Source organism: Micromys minutus (assembly GCF_963924665.1).
Source record: "Micromys minutus genome assembly, chromosome: 17".
NCBI classification, from domain to species: Eukaryota; Metazoa; Chordata; class Mammalia; order Rodentia; family Muridae; genus Micromys; species Micromys minutus.
Genome location: NC_137952.1, coordinates 50,805,217 through 50,831,151, shown reverse-complemented (window position 1 = coordinate 50,831,151; position 25,935 = coordinate 50,805,217). Strand labels below are relative to the sequence as shown.

The following is a 25,935-nucleotide window of genomic DNA, read 5'->3' as shown; positions in this document are numbered from 1 at the left end:
ATCTGGGTTTTCTTCCTTTAAAAAAATGTGTGTACGCCTGCATGTGTGTGAGAGTGGGCACATGGCGGCAGGGATGGGGAGGTCACAGGACAGGCTCGGGGCCACCCTCATCTCCTACCTTATCTGAGGCAGTCTTTTCTTTGTTGTCCACTGCTATGCATGCCAGGCTAGCTGCCCTGCGAGCTAAAGGGTTTTCCTATAGGGAGGGTGGGATTCTGGATTGGGTTCGGAATCAAAAACCTTTCATTTGCAACAGAGGACATTAGTGAGGGATCAGGTGAGATCTGAAAACAGTCTGGAAGGACAGTAACGAGAGGGACCCACACACAGTGGGCGCTACCTCCCAGAACCCCCCACCCAAACACTTATTTTCACGGAGATTCTTTATGAAGGCAGCAAGAAAAGTAAACTGAATGTTTTCTGGCAGCAAACAGCAGCAAATGACCTTGCAGGTGTGATTTTTTTTCCTTTTTTAAGAGAAAAAAAAGGGGGGGGGGGCTGTGTTAGGATGGGCTAAGATGTGATGGTATGTTTTAAAAGGCATGTTAATTAGGTGAACCAAAGGGGGCTTTTGATGGCTGGATCTTGGTGGTCAGCCTCAGGAATGAGAATGGTATCTGAAAGTGTCCAACTGAGGGAATGGAACTTGGCGGATGACTCTAAGGATGTAACCTATGGTTTATAAGGGGGAGGGAAGTGAGAAGGGGAAGACCAGATCACATAGGTTTGCTATGCCAGTCTGCTGGAGCCCTTCAGTAACTGTGTAAACACAGCTTTAATGCCCCCCCCAAGTTTGATAACTATACTGAAGTTTTCAATAGATAGCTTTGTTTTTAGGAAACAACAAAGTATTGGGGTAAAGGGGAACACAATGCCTGTGATGAACCTCTAATGGTTCAGAAATAAAGAAGGTGCATCTGTGCATATGAACAATGTGTGGATAAATGGAAAGAGCAAAGTAACAGTATCAAAGGCTAACACTGGGGCTTTGGGTGGCGATGGGACACTTTATTATCTGTGCAACTTCCCAGTAAGTCTGATACTGTTTTAAAAGAAGTTTGAACATTTAAATTCCTATGGAGTTAGGAAAACATTTAGATCTGGCTGGAGTTAATTTTCCCTCCTTTGCATGGTCAACCAATAGAATAGCTTCCGTTGTTGGTGCTCAAATGAACACAAATCCATGTCTCTAGACTGAAGATAATTTGCACGGTGATGCATTCTCTGCTTCTTCAGAGCCAGATTTCTCATCTCACATGCTACAGTTCTTGCCATCCCACCCGAGGGCTACAGTGGTAACCGTCTGATATAGGACACCAAGGTGGTTCCATTCTACAAGTGCACAGATCCACTTCCGTCTAAGATCGGAAAGAGTTGGGTCATTCCTCTGACCTCTTGATACTGGGTCAGATCATACTGAATTCAGATTCCTATCTATTATATCTATTATTAGCAGCTGGGGCAGGGTGGGGAATAATCTAAACCAGGTGTACAAATCACAGCACAGCTTGACTGTACCCCAGAAATCAGTGCCGAGTTGTCTAGAGGTTAATGCTGATCCCACAGCGATCAGATTTCCTCAGCCTAGGTTTCCTCTGCTCCTCTGCTCCACACTCCATCTTTGTTTAAAGACAGAGAGTCACAAAATTAAGGAGCAAAATACAAGCACAAGGGGTTAAAAGTGAGGAAAAGCAAAGCAACACATTCCAAGTGAGACATCAGTCCATCTGCATTGGTTCTGTCAATGAACTTATGTGACGTCATAGCTTCTTTGACCTTACTCTATATGATCATTACCAAAAGGAAAGAAATCAGTAACAGCAACGGAGCGCTTAGATGAGCTAAGCTCTATCCAAATATATTACCTAATTATAACCCAATTCTTGCAACAGCTCCTTTCTTTTGCATAACATTAATACTATGCTATGCATATTTTATAGATGAGAAAATCCATAAATATCTCATGGCTTGCTGGAGGTGATGTGACTACTCAGAACAAGCATTTAGGCAGCTTTTTGGGGTAAATTATCTCTTTTTTCTCTCTTCTTTTTCGGTGCCAGAGACCACGCTCAGGGCCTTGAGCATAAAAAGCATGTGTTCTCCCCTGGAGCCGTACCTTCCCCCAACCCCCAAGTAAGTGATCTCTTATTTTAAATTACAAGTCACTTTGTGCACTGATATGTGTGTGAGGGCATGGAGGAGGGGGAGTTCTCTGAGGCCCGTGAGGACATGGCTGCTCTAGAGAAGGATTATGAGGAGGTTGGGGTGGACAGCACTGAAGGAGACGATGAGGGTGAAGAATATTAACTCATGTGCTGCAATTTTACACTTCTGTGGTCTCGTCTTTGTCGTTGTGTGTGTTATAACTGTCCCAAACTGTCAATAAAGGTGTTTCTGGTTTAAGTGGGAAAGAAACAAAACAAAACAAAACAAGTCAGTTTGTAAGCCCTGACCAGTTTGCCTACCTCATTCAAGGGTTCTGAACATGGCATTCATAAGTACCAGTCACCTGCACCTTGGCAGACGACGGGTCACCAAGGAAGTGGGTGGATCATGCTAATCATGAATTAGGAATGCACACAAATGTCCATAGCTGGGCTGTTCATTATTGCTCCAAATTGGAAAGAACCCAAAGACTGGTCCAACAGAATGGCTGCATGGGAAATAGTCACACTGTGATATATTACAATGGGACTCAGACAATGGGATGCATTGAGTCCGTGAGGAAGCACACAGCTCCACAGACAGATACCACATGGGGTGTAAAAGAGGCATAGCAGGCAAACCTCTCACAGCCTTTCGCCTCTATAAAGTCTAATGCATAGCTTGTCGATGGTTCAGAAGTCAGGCTGGCAGTTGCCCTTGGGTAGGACCCAACTGAGGAGCCGTGGGGCCACTTTGGTATGTGTTTTTGCTGCTAGATTTAGGTGGTGCCTATTTGAGTGTCCACATATGAGACTCAATGCTTAAGACTAGTGCATTGTATGCATCCCAACACACACGTGGACAGAAGACCACTGAAGTCCAGATGGGGTATTTACTTGAGATTCTCAGAGCAACGTGTAACTTTAGAATAAGCCCAGTCACCTCTGTGCCTGAGTGGTATACAAACTATCTCCAAACAACTCTGGGCTGTTGGTGGAGGGGGAGGACAATGGCAGGTTCATTCCCAGACTGATCAGGCTCCCTCTCCCATTTATCCATGTGGCTAGGCAGCAGTGCTGGCCTTGGTGTAGTGTGGCCACCACGTGGTGTCCGGGAGTTTGAGAGGAGCAGCCCATTTCCTTAAAACCTAAAAGTAAATAATAATAATAATAATTAATAATGATTTCTGGGGTCCACACCCTCTGATTTCACTTGATTCTAGCTAGTAGCCCAGGCTGTCCTGGGAGCTGTTGCTATGTAGACCAAGCTAGCTTCAAACTCTCCGACATCTTCCTCCCTTAGCTTCTATGGTTGGCTAACTCTTCACTGATTTTAGAAGTCACTCAGGAGTGAAAAGCTTATAAGAGCTAGAGGACCAGGACATCTGCCTAGAGATAGTGTCTTCTTTTAAAAAAGAAATGAGGAGGAGGAGGAGGGGAAAAAGAAGAAGAGGAAGAAGGAGAAGGAGGAGACAGAGTAGAGGTGGGTAAGGAAGAAAGGGTAGATCTTGACTTGAAGGAAATTCTTAAAGAATTAATAATAACAACAATACTTTTTAAAAAAAGAAGTCACTCAGCTATGCAGTAGAGAAATAAGTCTCTACAGCGTCACCATGGATAATATGACAGGTGCGGTCACCATGGTACAATTATTTACTTGTTTTCAGGAGTCTGAATTTGTCTAGGAATTTCTTCAAAATTGTCTAGCTCAAACCAGTTGAAACCAGTGACTCACTGCCTGGGCATGCCAGGTGTTTGATGGGTGATGCTTTGCTACAAAGGGTCAAACACTCCAAGAATAGTTGCTGTTTTCTGTGCAGGTGCCAACTGATTCATTTTCCTGGTCTGTAAACACCTCTCTCCACACCTCAGAGCACCCTATCCATAAGCACCCACACACCCTCTCTATCCTCAAGAAGGTGGGTTTGAGACTTGGGATTTTCCATCTCCTCATATTTAGCAAGCCCGTGAACAAACTCTTTTGCCAAACACAGTGGCTTCAGACGTATGTGACAGTGGGACAGTACCAGGCATTTCTCTTGCATTTTTGTTTGTTCATTTGTTCTGTTTAAAGACCACACTTTAAGACTTAGACTTTTCACTCTTTTTAGGGTTGTGCTCTTACTGCCCACCCCAACCAAACCCTTAATAAGAGTGTGGGGAGGGTTTGAAATACAAGGAAGGACTGGTGACCCCACCGAGTGACCCCACCGGTGACCCCACCGAGTGACCCCACCACTTCTCTCCAGCAAGAAACCAAAGTTTCTGCTCTTAAGCAACAGAGCAAAATCATGTGAGGAACATAAGAAATGGAATCTCTTAGAGTGAGGCCTAGCCCAGACAAAAAACAAACCAAAACAGCAGTGGTGCTAAACAGCTCTTGTAGATCACCAACTTGATCCTTTCTGCTGGTCCCCATCATCTCTGAGGGCTTTAATTCCAACATGAGAACACCAAATCTTTCCTATTAAAGAACAGCAACATTATTCTAGACATTTTTTTATTCACAGACTCTCCAAATCCTCACACAAAATCCATACGAGGAGTAAGATATAATCACTTCACAGAGGAAGAAATCCACATCATCACCAGCAAGCAAGAGAGCCAGGATTGCAACCCGAAACACCTGCTTCAAGGGTTCTCAGTGGTAAGTTGGCTGCAGCTGGACTCCATCAACAGAAAGCATGTGTAACAGAAGAGTACACATACCCTAATGAAGAATAGCCAACTACTCTTTGATGCTCATTTGCTCCTAGTCTTCTGGTAATAAGAAAACACTACATCAGCTGGGCTTGGTGGTACATGCCTTTACAATTCCAACACTTGGGAGGCAAAGACTGGTTATTCTCTGTGACTTTGAAGCCATCCTGGTCTACATAGAGTTTTCCAGGATAGCCAGGGCTAGAGAAATCCTGTTAAAAAGAAAGAAGGAACCAGAGAACTGTTTGAACTGTAATAGCTTGGATCTTAGAAACAATATATTAGCTGCACCCTCAGAAGAACCCAAACTGGAAACAAGGTTTGTGAAAACAACAGTCTTATCAACTTGTCCCACAGTCCTTCCCAAAGTGGGAAGGGCAAAGACTATGGTGGTTCTCCTTGCCTCATTGCAACTTAATGTAGTTATTGATCAGAAATATCCAATGCGTTGGTCTCTAGACAACAACCAATTCAGTTGTCTAGGAGGAAACGGAGACAGGACACGTGGGAGAAGGCAGCAGGGGGATCAGAAGTTCAAGACCAGGCTCATCTGTTTAGCAATCTAATGGCCAGCCTGGGTTCTACGAGACTGTGTTTCAAAACAAGCAATAAGAGGCAAGGAAGAGTCTGTCTCTTTCGCATCTGTCTGAGCTACAGGATATATTCAGAGGGTGGAGACAGCAGAGGAAACACCATCTGCCCCTGTAACACACTGGTTTTGATTGTGAGCTTTCTGCTTACTCACTGCTAGCCAGGCAGCCGTGAGAACCCCAGAGGAAAGGGTGAAATCCAGTGAAGCCTGTCTTAGAAGGAGCACTGGAGGCCATTACACCCAGCAGCCAGTCGGGCTCCATCTTCTCAAGTGACCATGACCAATGCAATGCCGTACATGAACCATTAGTCTGATCCTGACTGAGCTGGTGATTATTTAAATGATACAAATTATCAATTGATACCCTTCAAGGGGATTCTAACAGTAACCAAAGTCTAAATAAATAACATGGGTTGGGAGTCCTTGTCTTAGTTACTTCTCTGGCCACAGTAATAGATTATCTAACAGAAAAATCTTCAGGGAGGAAGGGTTTACTTTGGCTCACAGTTTGAGGGTACACAGTCCATCACGGTGATTGGGGTGATTCTATCTCTGTCAGTAGGAATTCAGGGTCCACTTGCTTATTATCTGGGCAGATCAGGAAGCAGAGAGAACGGGAGCACAAGCAGGGTTAGGCTATAGCCCTGGAAGGCCTTTTCTCAGTAACAGAAATACTGAGGAAGCTACCTGACAAAGATAATAAGAGATTGGCTTATACAGCTGCTTGGTTGACTCTCACTCTAGCATTCTGGTTAGTTAACAAAGATGAAGGTGTCGGAACTAGGAACTAATCCTTGATAGCAATACGAAGTGCTCTGTAGGAAAGTTGAGTTGTTGAATTTAAACATTTACAGTTCTAACATACAGTTGACCCATGTTTGTATAGTTCCTGTTTCAAGATTACCCAAGAACCCTATTGTTAGCCCTGTCAAACAGGAACTAGGTCATTCTCAGGTGGCGTCTGAAGATGAGAAGCGAGATGACTGTACAGAGAAGGGGGAGATGAGGCATAAAGCACGCTACTCTTTCCAAGAATGTGGACAGATGCATCTTGGGCCTTCCACTGTGCAAAGAGTTGATAGTGAGTTGACACATCTTTTTCTCATGTTCCAACACACCATGGTTTGGTGGGACTGTTGTAGAGGGGGTTGGAGCCTCAGTAAAGGTTCACGTGGTTGTAGCATTCGTGTGGCTTTCAACAGCCCAGACTAAAATGGCTGCAGAATCCCTGGCTGGCGTAGCTTGGGGTCTCCCAGAAACTGAACCTGAGCCAAGGGTGAGTATGGTCGGCCAGCATAGGAGATGATCCCAGAAAGGAAAAATGAACAGCCAATAGGAGGTTCTATAACAACCGAGGGCAGCTAGAGCTTGGCCTAGCTGGGGATTCTAAGATACTATGCTGAGCGTGCCTTGAAGTACTCCTAGCAGCTGTGCCTAGAGGGTAGAGTGGGAGTTGATTTCTCAGCCTTCCACACCAACCCAGAAAGACACGGTAGTGGGATGAGAAAGCCTGAAGCCAGATGTCTCAGGTGCTGGGCCACTGGACATTACACTGGCTGCAACTGTCAAGAGACAGGGCACAGCCACGGCCACCACACCTTGTTGAATGGAAAGAGAGGGCAGCAAGCAGGTGATGTGACCAGAACAGGCACACGCAGTTGATCAGCAGCCAAGCAGAGACTTCCAACCCAGTGGTCCAGCCTCAGCTTTTCCAGTGACACACCCTTACTTCTGCCTTTCAGCAGAGAATTTGACCTAGACACAAAGTATACATGTCCACTTTTTAAATGCATGACCTTGAGGGAGGATGACCTTCCTCCGGCTCAGTTACCTCACCTGTTATTAGGCTGCCCCCAGCTTCACAAGGGAACTGCTGAGAGGATGTGCTGAGGTCTCACGTCGTGAGTACCCACTGTGCATCGGATACCTACTAAGGATGCTAAAGTCACTGCTTGCCCTTGGACTGGGACTCTAGGTCTAAGGATTCAGGTCAGGGATTTTGTTATGCATTTTAGTATTAATTGTGGCTAGATTAAGAGTCCTCTGCTTTCCTGGTCACCACCCTCCCTGGCTGGGTTACTTATACCTGCTAGCTCTTCCCCTCTGCTAAAAAAAAAAAAAAAAAAAAAAAAAAAAAGAACTGAGGATCTGAGTCTTCTGTGCTTCGATCTGTCTAGGGCTTTATTGGCTTTATCGCAGCCTAGTTCTTTTCCTGTCTGACCGAGTTCGAGGCACGGAAAGTTGGCTATCTTGGATAGTCATGAATCCATCCCAGCAGGGGAAGTAGTAAGAAGAAAAGAATCCCAGCACTATTTTGGATGAGAAAATATGGCACAGGGCAGGGGCTAGGAGGGTACCCAAGCCTTCTCATGAATGTGGGTCAAAGAGTGGGGTCAACCCATCGTTAGTACAGGTTTGGGTCCGGTGACTGGAGAAGCCCAGATTACATCGCTGTGCCTGCTCCATTCTGTCTAGGACCCGACAGGACCCCTCTCTGAGCTTCTGTACTTTCTCCCAAGCTCCTCCTGGGTCTGCTCTAGTTTTTCGTCGCAGCATGGATTCCAATGACGCTTGCCGTTTTCCCACCTCTCTCATTGCCTCCCATCAGCAGCCTCACTCCCACCCCCACCCCCACCCCCAGTGGCTGCTGCCAAGACACTGGGACAGTTGGATTTTGCTCCTTGACAGGAGCTCTTCTGAAGAGCTCCCCTGGGCGGGTATCAGTGGGACTGACCCCGCACAGATCTTCCACGTAACATACATCCCAAGCATTAAACAGAAAATCCTTCCTTTGGGTATGAAGATGATGTATTTCCTTACTCCTGACGATCATTGCCAGGTATGGGACAGTCTCCCTGTAGCTCTGCTGGGGTGTCTTAGAACATATGGTTGCCATAGGCACACCATCCATACACACTTCAGCTCATCAACAGGAACACTTTATTCCAGCCCAGCAAAGAAGGTATCAAAATACAGATGGCAAGTACTAATCTTGTGATTTACTTACATTTTTTATTTTTAATTATGTGTATGATTGTGTATCAGCATATGGGTATATGCACATAAGTGCAGATACCCCAGAAGGCCAGCAGAGGGCATCAGACCCCTTACAGGAGGTAGTAAACTCACCCGAGATGAGTTCTGGGTTTCCCGAGCCTCTCACTTTAAGTTTTGCCCGTTTGGTAAGTTTTGGCTAAGGCCACCATGAAAACATATGGCCTTGGTCCAAGTAACATCTCACATAAGGAACTCTAGGGCTGAGTTCAGTGCCTTCCAGTACAAAATCAGTAAAAACCAAGGCAGGGCAGAAGGGGAAGTGAGCGGGCCCTCTGCTCAGACGCTGAGCTTCTGAAGCTGAGCTGGAAGTCAGACCTGCAGACCCCTAAAGCCTCGGCCTCTGCCCCACCCACTTTGCTGACAGGGCCAATTGGAATTATTCTTTTTGCAAGTAGTGTAGTGGGAAAGCTAAGTGTAATTCTTCTAGTCAATTGGGGGGGGATTTAGGGCCCCTGACTCACACCCTTTAGTTCTGACACAAACTCTTTTTCCTGGGGTTTCTTGCCCAACAGGCAGAATTGTCTAGCACAGACACGCCTTGGTCTGTAATGCGATCCTGCACTTTGAACCTCCGAGGAGGGGATTTAGGAATGGCAGATTTGGAGGCTCTTTGGGCAGAATATCATGGAGTGGGTGACTCACATTCAGAGGTTCCCAGCTGCTGGGTGGGGAGCCTTCTTGCGGTTGCTATAACACAACAGACCCTATTTTGATACTCTAGAGTAAGAATGAAGCTGGACTCGGTTGGTGCCTGCCTGTAATCCCAGGTGCTTGGGAGGCTGAGACAGGAGGACCACAAGTCGGGGCCATTCTGGGCTGCGGGATCAATTCAAGGCCAGCCTGGGCAACCGAAAGACACAGAATAAAAAGAAAAATGAGGGCTTATGCCTGCTTACTGTGGGCCAGGCTCTACATTCAATTCTCAGTACTGAGGCGGGGCATACAAATTACTTAGCATTTAAATTAATCTTCAGCAATAATATAGGCATTCTTTTCAAATGCTAGATGTGGTCCCTCTTTCTCCTATTACTGTGCTAATTCTTGACTCTAAGACTGTTGCAGTAAGTATTAAGCTTCATCTACATAAGACCCTTGATTCTCTCTGGTGAGAGTCACAAGTTGTAGATTAACAGTCAGAAGATACAGGTTTTAATCCCAGTTTGGCACTAGCATCTCTCTGGCCACATGACTCAGAATGGCTTTTTAAAAAGCAAACAATTTAAGGTCTTAAATCACATAGTGAGTTTACGATAATTATGTGAGACATTGGAACTTGCACCTGACTTGAACACTCATTAAAAATAGTACCTAATATCCAGGATTTGAGAGGCAGAAGGCAAAAGCCAAAAGTTTGAGGCCAGCCTGGTCTAGCTAGAGAGCTCCAGACTTTACATAGTGAGTTTCAGCCTGGTCTACACAGCAAATTCCAAGCCAAGCCAATGGAACCCCTCAGGGCTAACATAATCCTCCTGCTTCAATCCCTTGACTGGCTGGGGCTATAGGTGTGCACCCCTGAATCAGACTCTCACTGTTCTCCAGGGAAACCCACAAATGACAACAAGGATTAAGAAACAAAAACAAGACCACCCCTGAACACACAAACCAATGTACTCTCTGACAAATGTGGGGACTGAATTTAAAGATTTTAAACACTAAATTTAAAGAATTAAAACACTCTTTGAAAAAAAAGCATGTTTTGGTTTCTAGCAATTAAAGAAAACATGATACTGTCTCATGTTCTACTACTAATTGTCAGGAACGTGGAGAGTTGGATGTTTTGCCAGAATTAGTCATTTGTGGTGAACATTTTCTATGAAATAGAAACTCAAGGGCTACTAACATTTTCAGAGTTAGACAAATTTTGCTTTTCTTGAAATGAAACTTAAAATCAGGATGAGTCCCCAAGGCTGATATCAAGTCAAAAGGGGAAGACTGTTCTTTCTACTAAAATTAAATACCCAATATTGCTACACGTTTGGCAAATAGATTTTTTTTTTAAACAAGAAAATATGGATTCTCTCTCTCAATGGCCCTCAGATACCAAGGCAAGAACACCAACAAGGAATGACTGTTGGGGTAAACGTGTGGTCACACTCACCCACGCTGGCCCTCCAGACCATGGGTACCGGGCACAAGTCTAACTCCCTCTGAGAGTTCAGAATTGGCTGCAGGCCTGTGTGCAAAGCCTTGAAGTGTGTCCTGTTCTTGTTAAAACCCTGGCTTATTCTTCCCTCTCTCTTGCCTCATGGTGGGAGGTGGGAGAGATTGACAGCTGCCCAGAAGGAAGCCCATTGGTGGGCTTGGAATGGAGAGAGAGAGGGCCACATGGAAATTGGCCACGTCACACCCTCATTAACTTCATGCCAGGCAGCTATATACATTCAAGACTCTCTAAAGGGCAGGGCTTTGGGATGGAAGCGCCCCATGGGATAGTCTCAATAGAATAAAAATTCCCCTTTTTAGGACATGGCCATGGATATCAACAGATTTTTATTTTGACACTGACTCACTGCATACAACTTACGCCTGAGGAGAAAGCACCAGAAGGATTGGCAGCAAAGTGAGAGCCGGCGAGCCCTCTCCTCCCACCCACCCCAGGTCCTAAAGAACTCCTCAAGGCAGGATCAGCACCATCTGCACAAACAGCAGAGATCCTTGTGCACAGAATCCATGAGGTCACTTTTACCTGTGACCTAGGACTCTGATTCCACAGGGGTTAACCCATGAGATGCCTCCTCCCACTTCTGTGGCTTCTGAACGAACGTTCTGTACGTCTGGGATTAAATTAGAATTCCTGCCTCCTATATTTGGTCCCCCAGAAGTTATAAGAAAGGAAGACAGGATGAAATTCTTTTAAAGCAGAGGAACCCAAATGGCATTCCTGAAAAGCTTTCCCAGCACCCACAGACACCTGTTCAGAACAAATCTGAGGCTTGAGATTCTGCAGATAGCTTACAGTGAAGACTCCAGTGTTCCTTCCAGAAGTGAGATGTGGGAATGAGCACACACTACACCACACACACACACACACACCACATACACACACCACATACATACACCACAAACACTCACACACACACACCACACATACACCACATACATACACCACACATACACATACACACCACACACACACACACCACCTACCCACACATACACATACCACACGCACACATGTTTCTCTCTCTCTCTCTCTCTCTCTCTCTCTCTCACACACACACATACACATACCACACACACACGTTTCTCTCTCTCTCTCTCTCTCTCTCTCTCTCACACACACACACACACACACACACACAAAACCTTAAAGGTCCAGGCCCATACTCTGCCATACATAGCTCTACACAACCTGGACTCTTTCAGAACTTGCAAATGATAAACAATATATACAGAAATATACCGACATTGGATTAGGAGTCTCAAAAGTGTCATTGTATTAACAAGTCCATAGGAAACCACCCAGCCCTTCAACATAGGGAAATGTTGGGTTAACTCTCATTTCTCATCAGAGTCCTAATTTAGTCACTTCCACATAGAAGGGGACAGACTGGCTTTCTAATAACCAGGATCCCTCCTTCCCCTTGGTGCAGTTCTCAGGCTGACCTCTGCCACACTAGCTTTCTCCTTACATTCTAAAGTCGGGCACTCTTCAATGTCCTTTCAAAACACTATGGTTTTCACTCACGAAGCAACAGGAAAAACTGCCTGCCTTCAGGCAAGTGTTAATTAAGAAAAGACAAAACACCCCAACCAGGGTGGGTAGGGCTGCACAGCCCTGTAGTGCCAGCTAGTCCTAAAGCTAAGCAGGATTGCTGGACTCTAGACTGTGGAGCCAGGCTAAGCAATACGGCAGGACTCCTGACTTAAACAAAACCAAATAACCAACCAACAAGCAACAAATAAAAAGCAAAAGCAACAGAAAAGGACAACAATGTTTGATTTAAAAAAAATAGGTTTTAGCCCCAGCATAGGGCCAGCAAACTGTCACAACTCCCCCAACAAGGCCAACAGAAGCAGTAGGTTAGCACAGTAGGGGCTTGGGAGCTGGGGCTGGAGGACTAGGGTTCGAGGCTGGTCTGGGCCACTAAGTACAGAGCTTCATACCAGTACAAGTTCTGAACTTGCCAGCTATTAGCTGGTGTGGGTTGGCATAGCATCTGCCTTCCTCCATCCCTCAAGAGCTAGAAAGTATTTGGCTAGGGTGTGTATGGAAGGGGAGGGGAGCTCTCACTGAAGCTGCTTATTCAGGCCGCTCGGCTCCCACGGAAGCCTCTTCAGGTGTTGGCTTCCTTACTTATCAGGGACTTCAGTTTTAATTTTCAGATGACTTTAGAGACAATTGAACTTTTGAACTATAAGCATTCTCTCTCTCTCTCTCTCTCTCTCTCTCTCTCTCTCTCTCTCTCTCTCTCTCTCTCTCTCTCACACACACACACACACACACACACCACAGAATTGTCTGAACTTAACCGACGGGGGACCTTGTATTGATGTGTCTCTCAGTTGAGAAGCCCAGGCTGCCGACCTGTTCACTAAGAAGACCCTGCTCTGTTGGCTAACTGGTGCTATCTGCATGTAGCTCAGTCCTGCCAAAAGCCTCCTGGCTCCCCCTAGGAGAAAGCATCTCATTCAGGTAGGAGGTCCCTGGGAATAATGCTGGAGAGAGAAGACTAGGGCTACAGGGGAAAGAGGCAACTTGTGTGGATATTCTGCACTCTGCACAAGTCTCCTGATGAGCTTGCAATCCTTAGGTGGATCAAAACGACACATTCCTTTCAGCCACTTTCTCTGGAGCACCCTAGCTCCTCTAGCCACGCCCAGATGGAACTCTGGGCTAGGTCAGAGCCCCACAAGAAAACAAACAAGGCTTTGAGTTCTTTGTGACCAAATCAAAGAGCTGCTCAAATTCAAAGTGAGAGAGAGAGAGAGAGAGAAAGAGAGAGAGAGAGAGAGAGGGAGAGAGAGAGACACACACGGAAACACATGCTCTACCACACACTGTTTACTACTTTCAACAAACACACCCAATCAGAACAAAGAAATCTGGGTTTTGCTAAACCATGGGAATGTTTGTAAACTCTTGGCTGTTGCTACCCACTGAATGAAGTCTCTGAAATTAACCTTTTAAGAGTCAAAGTCTGAAGTTAAAACAAAACAACATCATCAACAGCAACAACAACAAAACCCCTGGATACTCTCGCCCTGGAAAAAAAAAAGACTCTTGCCAAATTCAAATTTGTCTTGGCAAGTTGCTTACCAAAGTAACAATTCTTCGGTGAGGTTACAAAGAAAGCATTTCCCCTTGACTTTGGAGAGAATGCCTTTCATGTGATCTCCAAATTATACCACTTAAAGGTCCACCAAATAAGCTTCTCTTTCTTAGTTCTTATTTCTTCCCACACTGCCCAATACAGACTCTGTAGGACAAAACCTGTGGGGAGGCTCTACATGAGGCTGGGCAGGATCCAGGGTCCCGATGGTTGGCCTGTGTTGTTCTCTCTGGGCTGGGGTCTTGGACACAAGGTGCGCTCCCCCCACCTCACCTCCAGCCTTTATACTCCTGACATATGCTACAAACAAAAGCACCCAAAAGCCTCTCAAGACAGCAAAAATACTGCATGCAGGTTACAGAGGGAGGCACACTCAGAAAATGCTCAACAGATGTGTCATACGGATAGCACAAGAACAGGCAGCAACTGGGACCCCCAAAAGTGGTGCAAACCCCACCCCCGGGTAGACTCCTTCTGCAGTTCTAAATCATGTGAAGCTTGATGAGTAGCATCTGCCTGCAAGGAGAGAGCATTCCACTCTCATCAGGTAGGAGTGTGCCGTTTGGAACTCCAGAGTATAAACTTGATCCCAAACAACTATCAGGGCACACCAGCTGACAAGGGTTACGTTTGATTAGGTAGAAGGGCACTTACCAATTTGGTCTTCTGGGATCAGTGACTCGATAGGGGGGTCCAGTTCAGAGCTCTGAGACAAATAGTTCTTGACCTGCGTCATAAACTGCCGGATAGTCTGCAGCATATCGGTGCTGGACACGTGGCATTCCTTGTTCTCCCTCAGGAAGCTCACGTAGTCCTGCACCAGGCACCCGAAATAGGTGCATTTGTCCCTGGACAGCTCGGCGATCCTGCGGACCATCCGCTTCTCAGGGGTCATGAAGGAGCTGAACACCCCGCTCATCTTTCGCAACTGGGACTTGACAAGCTTGGGCAGCACAAAAGAGCTGTTCCTCTTCTTTTTGGACTTGATGGGAGGTGCCATGGTCTCCTGGTCACTCTCCCCTTCGTAGTCCTCCAGGCTGCTGGTGGTGTCGGCCTCATACCCATACAGGGGCATACTCCGGTCGAACTCCAGGGAGTCGGAGGAGGAAGTGGAAAGGCTCATGTCGCTCAGCCTCTGCCTGGCTCCATGGCACGGTGGTGGCTGTGATTCAGAGCCGGGCGGCGGCGCCCTTGTGCAATCTCCGGGGGCGTCCCTAGGCGGGGCTCCACCTGCGTGCCCAGCTGTGCCCATCTCCAGCCCCAGCTCCAGCTCGGGCTCCCGGCTCCGGCTGGGCCGGCAGGCGGTCAAGGTCTTGGCGCTGCTTTCCGCTTCCAAAAAAGAAGCCTGCTTCTTCAGCCGGGGTGGAGGGATGGGAGTTGGTTTTGTTCCAAGCAGAGCTACGTTCCCATGTTTGCTATGGTTCACTGTTTCTGGCATGCTCGTCTGGGGTTCAGTCCTGGATAGCCCAGGGCTTGTGTGCAGACTATTAATAGTGGGTGGCGGGGGCCTGGGTGGGGGGGACCGAGGTCTCTCGGTGCCATTCGCGTTGGGAGTCCTTGTGCTCGGCCGCTTTGGGCCTGTGCTGAGGTCCTGGCTGTGCACTTTCAAGAACAGAGGATTAATAAAACACAAGGCTCCGTTGGTCTGGCTGCACTCCAACTCCGAAGGCGTCCTGGTTTTTATAGAATGCACTCCATTTATAAGGCAGAGCTGACGCAAGGAGGCAGGGCAGATGCCGGCGGAGGAAAGAGGTCTGTGGGGAGGTGGGGAGTTTGGGGGCTTGTTGTCTGCCGAGGAGCTCCAAAAATCTGAAAGTCATTATCAGTGAAGACAAGAATGTAAATATAGTGCTCTTGGGACATTCCTTTATACAGACGAGCGAGAGCACGCGTGTACACACACACACACTTTAGGGCAACAGAGGCTTAACTTGGGATCTACTTTTTTTTCTTTGATCCTCCTCCCCTCCCCCCTTCTCCTGTGTTCCCTCACCGGAAAGGGCGGAAAGGCAGCTATGGGTTCGCAGTGCTACTCCAGAGGCCTCTCACCTTCAAAGCCTTTGAGAAAGGTTGGCTGAGCCAACAGACAGCTCTCGCCCTGCCCTTCACACAGGTAAGAAGGACAAAGAGAACTGGACCGGATCCAGGATAAGCTTGTAAAGGGCACAGAATCACTGAGCTTGCTTTTCAAAGTCCTTCTTAGCCAGTAGCCCAATGCCCACCCTTTCCAATCAACTTCTCCCAGTGCCCTCCAAGGAGGCGGCTGCCAGCCAAGGAATCCATCTGGCCTCCAAGTTCCCCTTTACGAGGTAGGGCCAGCAGCTGGGCCTGGGGGATATTACCCAATCTACTTGAGGTTTTACACATTCAGCATTAAGCCCAACAAAGAGAAACCTGCATTCAAGGGTCCCATCCCTACAGGGGGTGTGATGGGAATGCAGTGTGTGTGTGTGTGTGTGTGTGAATGTGTCTGTGTTTTAGGTTCTAGACATCATTCAAACACTACTCTGATTGTCAACCTATCCAAAACTAAACTCCTAAATTCTTAAAAGAATTTCCTTCTCATCCAGAGGAAAATATTCTAACTAAAGTTAAACCCATACTGATTCTGCCAAAGAATTGGGATAAAGTCAAACCAGGCAGACTGCCTGTATCAGTCCATTGTCAGCCATGGTCTGGTGTGTGTGTATGTGTGTGTTGTGGGGGGGGGTGGGGGGGAGACTGGCAGAGGCTTCAGAAGTAAGTCTCAGCTGCCATAGTGAAGCCCTTCAGCAGGATGAGGGACATGGCCCACAACAGCAGGGTAGGAGCTGATTACGAGGGGAAGAGAGACGGGTATCATAAGATGCCTTCATCCTTACCCTCCTCACAGGACCAGAGTGGCACAGTTTGCCATTGGGGATAAAAATCAATGCAAATGAATGTGAGATGCTCTACATTGGGCCTCCGTTAGCACTGCCTTTCCCTAGAAAGATGCCACAGAAAGAGAAGACTCTGGCAGGTCATACATGCTTATGCTGGGCTCTCTACTTCTGAGGAACCTTCCTCGTTTGATGGGAGGAGATTTAGGGGTTACCTAGGCATACTTAGCTCCAATACTTGAGAGTTGGGTGGACATTAGGGTAATAAATCCCAGAAAGTGTGGCTCAGGGACCTCATGGAAGTGGGATTCTTACAAGTGTTTTTGATGTAGCGATGGGTTCACGAACAACTCCACAGGGATTCATTTTCAGACAGACCTATGCATGGGCAACCACTTACTTAGTCCCAGCTGGGCTAGTTCTTCAAGCTGAGATTCCGTCTTGGCTGTTGAAATGGCATGAGGCAGCTTCAGGGTGAATGGCAGAACATCCCTGTTATAAGTGAGAGAGAGAGAGAGAGAGAGAGAGAGAGAGAGAGAGAGAATGTAATTACATGGCTGCTGACTCTCTCTTACATTCATTTTTTTTTTCACTCTGGAATTGTTTCATCTTAAACTGTCGAAAGCATGTCGAGTTGACACCACACCACCTCCAGCCCGACCTTCTCTCTTTTTGGAGACTCTCATCTGAACTATCCCACTGTGGACAGGCCGAGACACAGGCTGCTTAACTGAATCTGTACCTGCTGGGTAGCATTAGGTGTGTAGTGTCCACTATCAGGAAGAAAACACGAGTCCCTGCCAGAATAGAGAACCGTGCCAATGAACACTACCAGGATAAACAAGTAAGCTATGTATAGAATTTATGGGAAGGGTCACAAACCATGGGAAAGCATGTGCAAAGAGGAAACAGATTCTTTGAAGCCAGGTGTCAGAAGACATACTTGCAGCACTGTATGTTACGGGGAGGCTTAAGCAGGAGGAGCAGAAGTTCCAGGCCAGCTAGAATTTGCCACACAGCAAATTCCAGAACAGCCTACCTCAAAAATAAAAATATAAGAGGGCCAGCCAGTGAGCTGTCCCGGTGAATAAAGGTGGTTGCTGTGCCAATGTGGCCACCTGATCGTGATCTGAGAAAACCTTGGAGAGGCAAATGGAGAGAACTGAGTCCAAGAGTTGTTCTCTGCCGTCCACAGGCAGACCCTGGCACCAGCACCCCCACCCACTAAAAACAGAAATTAAACTGATAAAGAAGAAAGAGTATTTGAAAGCAATTGGGGCCTAGGCCAAGATTCCTAAACAATTTATTCAAATTATATAAAATATATATAACACCATAACACACATTATACACACACACACAGAGAGAGAGAGAGAGAGAGAGAGAGAGAGAGAGAGAGAGAGAGAGACACGTATCCAGTGAGTAAATCAGTAGGTGATCAGGGCTGGGATGGGGAGGGTCTGGCGCAAGGAGAAAAGCAGCAAGTAGGTCACTGTGTTAGGCCTGGATTTAGTGAGGGACAGAGATGGAAGCTTCTGCCTCTTATTTTGTCATTAAAAAAAAAAATACTTGAAAGTTTCTGTTGAAGAATCCATACACTAGTCACTGTGTTTACAATAAGAAGAGGCAATGCTGTGGAAGGAAAGATCAAATCTGAGCGACTGGGAAACCTTGGAACCCTTTAAGCTGCTGACAGTCAATGGCAAAGCTGCAGAGCCCATGAAAATAACAAAGCATGGGTGTTCTGTCACCCGACAGTGTCACCCAGACGCTACCACACTCCCCTACCATGTCAGGAGGCTGCTCCTGAGGGTGTCCAGCTCTGGTCAACTCCTGCTTCCCTGAGGCCTGTACACCTGACCCGAGATCATGAATGGCTTCTTCAGCATCCTGACAGTGGCAGCGATGCGGACTTTAATCTCAGGTGGACAGTAATGAGAACGAGAAGGCTGTCACATGAAAGTATATCACACACACATGCTTGAAAAACCTCACTTAGTCCATTTGACTCTACTTTATGCAATGCAGAGAAAAGGAACATGTAACAGGACCAACCTATGTCTATTTTAAGCTCTTACCTAGCTCAGCATGCTACCTGGAGTCTAAACATCATCTGACTGGCTTGGGTTTTCTTAATGACAGGAAGCTATACCTGGCATTTGTTAATAGACAGTTGTAGGTTTTGACTTATTTAGACAATTAGATGTTGTACAAGAGCCACCTTACACTGGAGTACCCAGCATCCTAACACACACACACACACACACACACACACACATGATACCACACACACACAAACACACACACACACACACACACACACACACATACACACACATACACACACATACACACACATACTTCTTTCTTATCTCCACCTCATTTAAAAAGCAAAGGAGCCCCAATGCTAAAGTATGCACATAAAGTTTGCACAAAATAATGCCAACATCTTACATACAGAACGTTCTCCCAAGAGTTTCAGTACATGCTCTATCTAGATTCATTTTATCCTTGCTCTGCATGTTTTGCTTTTAAAGAAAAGGATAATATTACCCAGCAGCTACTGCTGCGATGCACCAAGCATTTGAACACCCATGGGCTGAGCGACCATGATGGGAAGAAGCTATGTTAGGTCTCGTTCAGTGATTATCAGGATCACGAAGCACACATACAAGTGTGGAAACAAAAACTGGAACCAGGTGTGTTGAAACTCAGGCATTTGTAGTTGGCAGAATTTAGTAAGGAAGGTGGGCTTTGGCATCAAGAAGATTCAAATTCTGTGTGTGTGTGTGTAGTTTCTCAAGGCAGGGTCATCGATATACCCCAGGCTGGCCTTGAACTCTCAATCTTCCTGCTTTAGCTTCTTGAGTTCTGGGATTATAGCTGTATTCTATTTCTGCAAGTTTTGTTTCTTTTTTAGATTTGCTTCTTTTCTTTATAGGTATGAGTTTTTTGCCTGCATGCCAAATGTATGCCTGGTGCCCTTGGAGGCCAGAAAGGTATGACAGATCCCCTGGGACTGGGGTGACAGCTGTGAGCCAAGAATCAAATACCAGTCCTCTAGAAGACCTGCCAGCGCCCCACCCCAGTAATTTCTACAGCCCTCATAGCTGCTGGGTTTTGATTATATGACGGTAAGCAAGCACCTCACTCCCACAGTTCCAAGTCACAAGGCTGCCAGGAGGGCAAGGGATAATGTGCCTGCTGTAGCTGACACAGATATACAAGACTCCAGTTACTATGTCAATATTAAAAGTATGGTCCGAGCCCAGCAGCAATATCAGCATCACCTGAGGGCTGGCTGGACATGCAGAATGTGGCACGGCCCAGACCCTTTGAGACTGCCTGTTACCCAGTCCCGGTGGATTCTGAGGCACAATCGAAAGGCGGTTGTTTCTCTGTACCTTGTCCTCAGTGCCCCAGCTGCTGATCCATGACAGTCACTACTTCTCCTGACTGTGCCTTCCACTGAGCTGACCCAACACTGTGAGCTGGGTGGCCACGACTTGTGGATTCTTTTGTCTGTGCACACTGGGCACCTTCTGCGCAGAAACCCACCACAGGCTTTATGAGAAATTCTCTACAAGCAACCAGGTAGGAAACTCCCAAAATACTTTGGTAAGACTGGATCCTCTCAACCACAGATAGCCAAGCGTGTCAGTAAGGAGCATTAGAGGAACAATGAAAGCTAAAGGAAAATGACTTTCAGGCCCCTTTCCTTGCAAATGGTGACGCTGGGATCTTCTGTAAGCGCCTCAAGTGTGTGCTATGCTTAGTAACTTGCCAAAAGCCTTCATTTGCTTTATGGCTTTCAATCACCAGCCTGCCTGGCTACTCCAGCAGGTACTCTGGCCTGCTTCTGGGTGTGGAAGACAGAGATGGGATCTTCTCTTTGTGGCTGCCAAGCATTTGTGGGTGTAAGGCTTTTTCCCCAACAATAGCACAATTAACAGAAGGCCACGCTGGGAGGAGAGCTGACTGCCAGCCTCACCTCTGGCTGACATGTCAGTACCAACATCCTCTCAAACCTGTGTGGCTTTAGACAGGATGGGGTGTGGTCTCCTGGGATGAGGGTGGTTGAGGGAAGACCTGCTGCTGGGGCTATGTCTTTGGGCAACATGTTTCTTTTAAACCTTTTAGAGACAGGAATTGTAATCATATCATGGAGGGCTACGGGTTTTAGTTATGCAGCATTTAAGGAAGCTAGAGAGTTTCATTGTTTGGGATAGTAACTCACAACTGTTTAAGGGTTTTGTTTGTTTTTTTTTTTTTTTTTGCATAATTCTAATATAATCCTGAATGATCCAGATATAACTGCATTAAAAAAAATCACACTCTGTTCTAAACTTTGCCCCCAAAGCTTTGTGTTTGCGTAAAGCAGCTCCACTTTCTGGTCTGTGTGATACCCAACACTGCAACTGCCACACACTTCGCCCTGCATTTGGGCTGCTGTGTGTGTGCACTAAATGCGAATCTATTTAGCCAGATTTTAAAGTGCCCAGGAAAGAGAAGTGACAGAGTATTCTGCTAGGCGATGCCTTCACTCTTTGAGTTGAAAAAGTCGTGTCATGAGCAGTTGTACTTCAGATGTTTAGAAGTGAAGCACACAGGCTCCAGGGACTGTGACCCTACCCTGGGGCATCCCCACCAAACAGGCACTGTTATCCTGGGAGCTGTCCTCATTTTCTTCTTGCTAGTGAGCAGGGGTAGGGTCTCCTCCGAAGATGCCCCTTCTTCCTCAGGCCATTCACCGGACAGCTTCAGCTAACATGAGAGCTTAGTTGTTATGCTAGGCAGAGCTATCAACAGGATAATAGATGCCAAACAATCTAATCCTTAAGTTAAAATGCCAGGCCAAAATGCCCATCCAGTCTCTGACAGCCCTGAGTTGTGAGCTCTGAAAAGGAGTTTCCCTGTAGTCACTGCAAACAGAAGAGCTGAGGAGGCCAGGCTGGGCTCTGCCTAGGTTAAAATAAGCAAGGACCGGGATGCAGAACTGGCTCAACCATTAAGAGCACACTTACTGCTTTTGCAGAGGACCTGGGTTCTGTTCCTAGCACCTGGCTCATGACTGTTCATAACTCTAGTCCCAGGAGATCCGATGCCCTCTTCTGACCTCTGTGGGCACCAGGTGTGAATGTGGTGCTCAGACGTGCATTCGGACAAGCACTCACATGCATAAGGTAAGATAAAAACTCAAAAGGAAGGAGGGAAGGAAAGAAAGAAGGGAGGGAGGGAAGGAGGGAGGGAGGAAGAGAGGGAGGGAGGGAGGGAGGGGAGAAGGCAAGGCCCACTTCTGCAGGCAGCAAGAGTTTCTTTGCTTAATCATTTCGAGAACACTTGCTTCATCTGGCTGGTTTTTTTTGTTTGTTTGTCTTGTTCTTTGGCATAGTTAGGGATCAAACCCAGTGCTTCCTGCTTTGTAAGCAAATGCTTTACTGCTCAGCTACAACCTCAGGCACAAGTACCCTGACTTTGAAAAGCTGTTATTTGTGTAAAGAAAACAGTAACAATAGAAACTTACAACTCACATCCTTTCATCCCTGGAGAGGGAGTGAACACCCAAAGGAAGAAGAACTGTACAGGATTTATGGGATGGTTTAAAGAACCCATATTTGAGAATGGGCTCAGTCTGCTAGTGTTTTCAAAAACACTATCAGGGACCTTGATATGTTACAGGCTTAGGCTTATGTACTGGTTCTCTCTCTCTCTCTCTCTCTCTCTCTCTCTCTCTCTCTCTCTCTCTCTCTCTCTCCACCCCCACTGTTCTTATGGATACAGTGTTTATACAGGTGAGTATATATCAGTACGTGTGTAAGTGTAGGTGTGCTTCCTGGTGAGTGGGTCTAGCCATCAGAAGCTGATGGGACCAGCTTGAAGACAACCATCTTTGTGAGAATTGAATGTGGAGGACCAGACAGCTGTTTCCATCCTGAGTATAAAACTGGAACGGGATGAACACCTTAAGCGGCAAATCCTTCCCTGACATCTCATAGGTGACCAGCCTTCTCCAGACAAACGTCCAGATATTATCACACGACAAGCAGGTCCTTAAAGTCATGAGATGTTCAGAATCCTTACCTGCTGATGCAGTAGAAAGCAATGAGCCGGAATAAATCTGCAAAGCTGATTCCTGAGCCTTCCAGGGAAAAGGCTGGAAAAAAAAAAGATTCCAGAAGGTGGCTGAATCTTCCGGTGTCTGGGAAGGAAGGGCATCTACCACAGCCTATGTAGGCCTGTCTCCACCTTCTCAGACTACTGTGCAGCTGATGCAAACCAGCTGTGAGGGGGTTGTCTGAGAGCCAGACCCAGCTTTAAACAGCTAGGAGACCGAGGGCGGTCTCCTGACTCACTCTCAGCACACGCTCCATGCATGGTAAACACTCCCTTGCACAACAACCTTTCTGTTTGTTTTGAAGTTCAGAGCACAGAGTTGAGCGGGGCAAGCTCTCGTCTGGGTGCCTTGAAAAGTCACTAACACTCAGCAGTAGTAGGTCAAAGGTTCCCGCCACCTCAGTATTTCTTCTTAGACCGTGGGCCTTGAGAGCCATTTGCCAAGTCAGGAGCCCTCTCATGTAGGCACAAGGAAGAGGGACGCGAACCTGGAGGTCAGTCTCTAGAAATCAGTTCTGAGATGCATTCTAAAGTCCAGTCTCCTCACCTGGCCTAATCACACACGTTCCCAAATAAAAGATGCTTTCTGGAGATGCTGATGCCACATGTATGGCTCCCAAATGGCAGGGCAGGGGTGGCTTGTTTTCTAATCCCCATGCCTCGGCCAATCACCTCCATCTCATCTATGAAATAGACGAGAACAGTTCCTTACCACGATGAGAGCAGAATAAATTTGTTTCTTACTTAAATATCGGACGTGAAAGAACTATATGCGAATATACACTGGCGTTCATTACATCATCCAGAAATAATGCTGTAATATCCGTTACTGTAGTAAGTCCCTCCCTCACCCCAATTTGTAGAGAAGACTGGCTTGCTGGGTAGACAGCACTATCTCGGGACTCAGGCCTGCAGTAAGTCATATGGATAATGCATTGTACAAACTAGCTCTTCCAGTCACTCGGAAATCCCTTGGGGAGGACTAGAGGAGGATGGCTGAAGCCTTAGGATCTGATGGGGAAAATAAACCCAAAACTTCTGGCTGCAGGAAATTCAATAAACGGGGTGGGGGTGGGGCGCAAGGTTCCCTGACAGTGAGTGTGCTTCAGAAGAAAGGAAGTGGTTTCCTCGTCATGGGGGACTTTGGAAATAGTGAGGAATTTAAAAGCCAGGAGAACTTGTTGCTGGTTTAGCCAGCAACCTTTCAAAAGCCAACTCAGAATGACAGAATCAACAACATAAATTCATTATTTATTGACTTACTAAACATCCCCCGTCTTTAAAAATGGCCTTGATCTAAAACGTGAGGTCAGATTATCTCCCACTGTATTTAGCTGTTCCCTAGACTCAGCCCGCCTGGTGGTCCTGTTTCCCAGCCACCCTTGACTGTGTGAGTTCTGGGTTTACACTTGAACCAGAAGCAGATCACGTATGCAAGCAGGGCCTTCTGGCTCCAGAAATGTCATGGGTTCTATGTAAAACCATTGGCTTAAGGGGACTGGACAGGAGAGTGAGGTGACCTCATCCCTGACCGTCAATCAGCCCCAGGGACCAAGTCAAGCTACATCCTCCAGGCTCCCCGACTCTGCTGGCCTTCAACCCTCAGCTCGCTAACCTAGAATTTTCAGATCTTCCCACTCTGTTGTGCAGATCCATTTCCTGACCCTTTCTTGGAGACTGGCAGTACCTCAGAACTGTGTGTTCCTTCTTTTATTTAAAACTTGGCCTCCTGACACTCCACATTTTCAATGACCAGAGAGCAGACAACAGAAAGGAAACCAAACAGCATGGAGCACCAACTCCCTGCAAATCTTCAGCTAGTCATCTGCCCACGGGGCTGGATTCATCTTGATTAACTGCCTTCCATAGAAGACTGAACAGCGACTATGTGGAGGGAGCCCATGTGCTCCAGGCTCTTTTAGTCATGAAGATGTGCAGACACATGTTTTGACATCAGACTCTGTAAAAGGGCTCTGTTGCTGCAGGTTCCCCATGGTTTAGTCATCAGTAAACCTGGACACCAAATCTACACTGTACCCAACAGGGTGCACACTATAGGCATGGCGTGTTTAACTGGCTTGTGGATTGCTCAGAGGTTAACATGGCCTCACTGTAGGGATGGGAAAGCCAAAGCTGAATGCCAAAAACAGACATTTGTCTGCACCGAAGGCCAGGCTCCTCATCAGCCCTACCCTCACTATCCCGTACTTACTGTATGTGCTTTCCTTTATAGCAAACTCTTTGAGAGGAGCTCCAAATTCACAGGGCAGGCGAAGGGAGAGGACTTTCTTCTGCATTTTGGAGGATTTACGAACCAAAAAGATCTAGGAGAAGGGGAAAAAAAATCCATGTTAAGGAGATTGAAACCTGGGTACATAATTTTTCTTATATATGATGCCCCATGCAAAAAACACCCTTCCCAGTAGGACTATAAAGCTTGGTGCAGGACCCTCTACAGAGAAAGCTCAGAGTTTACTGTGGACTCTTCACTTTCAAAAGGAGCTTAGGGGCTGGAGAGAAGGCTCAGTGGTCAAGAACACCAGCTGCTCTTCCAGAAGACCTGGGGTTCAATTCCCAGTGTCCGCAAGGCAACTCATAACTGCCTGTAACTCCAGTTTCAGAGGAGTGGATACCTTCACACAAACATACGTGCAGGCAAAACATCAATGCACACTAAATGAAAAGAATTTACCCAAAGGGGCTTAGAAGAACCCTGCGTTCCCTCTGAACCTTACCCATCCCTTGTCTGCAAAGACACTGGCATCCTGTTGATTGTTATACTGGTGTAGGTCTTCTGCCTTAACCTCTGTCTCAAATAGGTGTCTTAGTAGGTGAGCCAAATTCTAAACCAAGTTCTCATGGTCAAACTGTAGATGGTAAACTGAGCTCACTGGCTATTTGGGCTCATGGCAATTTTTTTTCCAAGTCATATATGAGTAACTTTAATGAAATGTATACATGTTATACCCATATGTAAAGATTAAAAACTTCAAGGCCCTTACTCTTTGCAATATATAGCAATAAATAATTAACAGTTCAGCATTTGGAATGCCACAGTGCAAGAAGGAACTGCTACCACCATTCTAAACAACTGCAATCAATCTGTATCTTGTTCTTCTATCTTCTAACTGTAAAGTGAAGATTGGATTGAAATGAAGTTGGACAGCGTCATCACTGTCAGGGTGACCACACGG

At 46.5% G+C, this 25,935-nt stretch overlaps 1 protein-coding gene across 3 annotated transcripts in view; it reads right to left on the bottom strand.

Moving 5' to 3' along the window:
- Positions 1 to 25,935, bottom strand: part of RIN2 (Ras and Rab interactor 2) — a gene marked incomplete at its 5' end in the record, with an annotated part of 98,142 nt that overhangs the window by 12,139 nt on the left and 60,068 nt on the right. For all 3 annotated transcript variants that reach the window (XM_080930993.1, XM_080930991.1, XM_080930992.1), the window contains 4 exons: positions 14,421 to 15,575; positions 17,028 to 17,119; positions 22,709 to 22,781; positions 24,954 to 25,065. In XM_080930993.1, the coding sequence (XP_080787119.1) occupies positions 14,421 to 15,575; positions 17,028 to 17,119; positions 22,709 to 22,781; positions 24,954 to 25,065 (1,432 nt within the window). The remainder of the gene's footprint in view (positions 1 to 14,420; positions 15,576 to 17,027; positions 17,120 to 22,708; positions 22,782 to 24,953; positions 25,066 to 25,935) is intronic.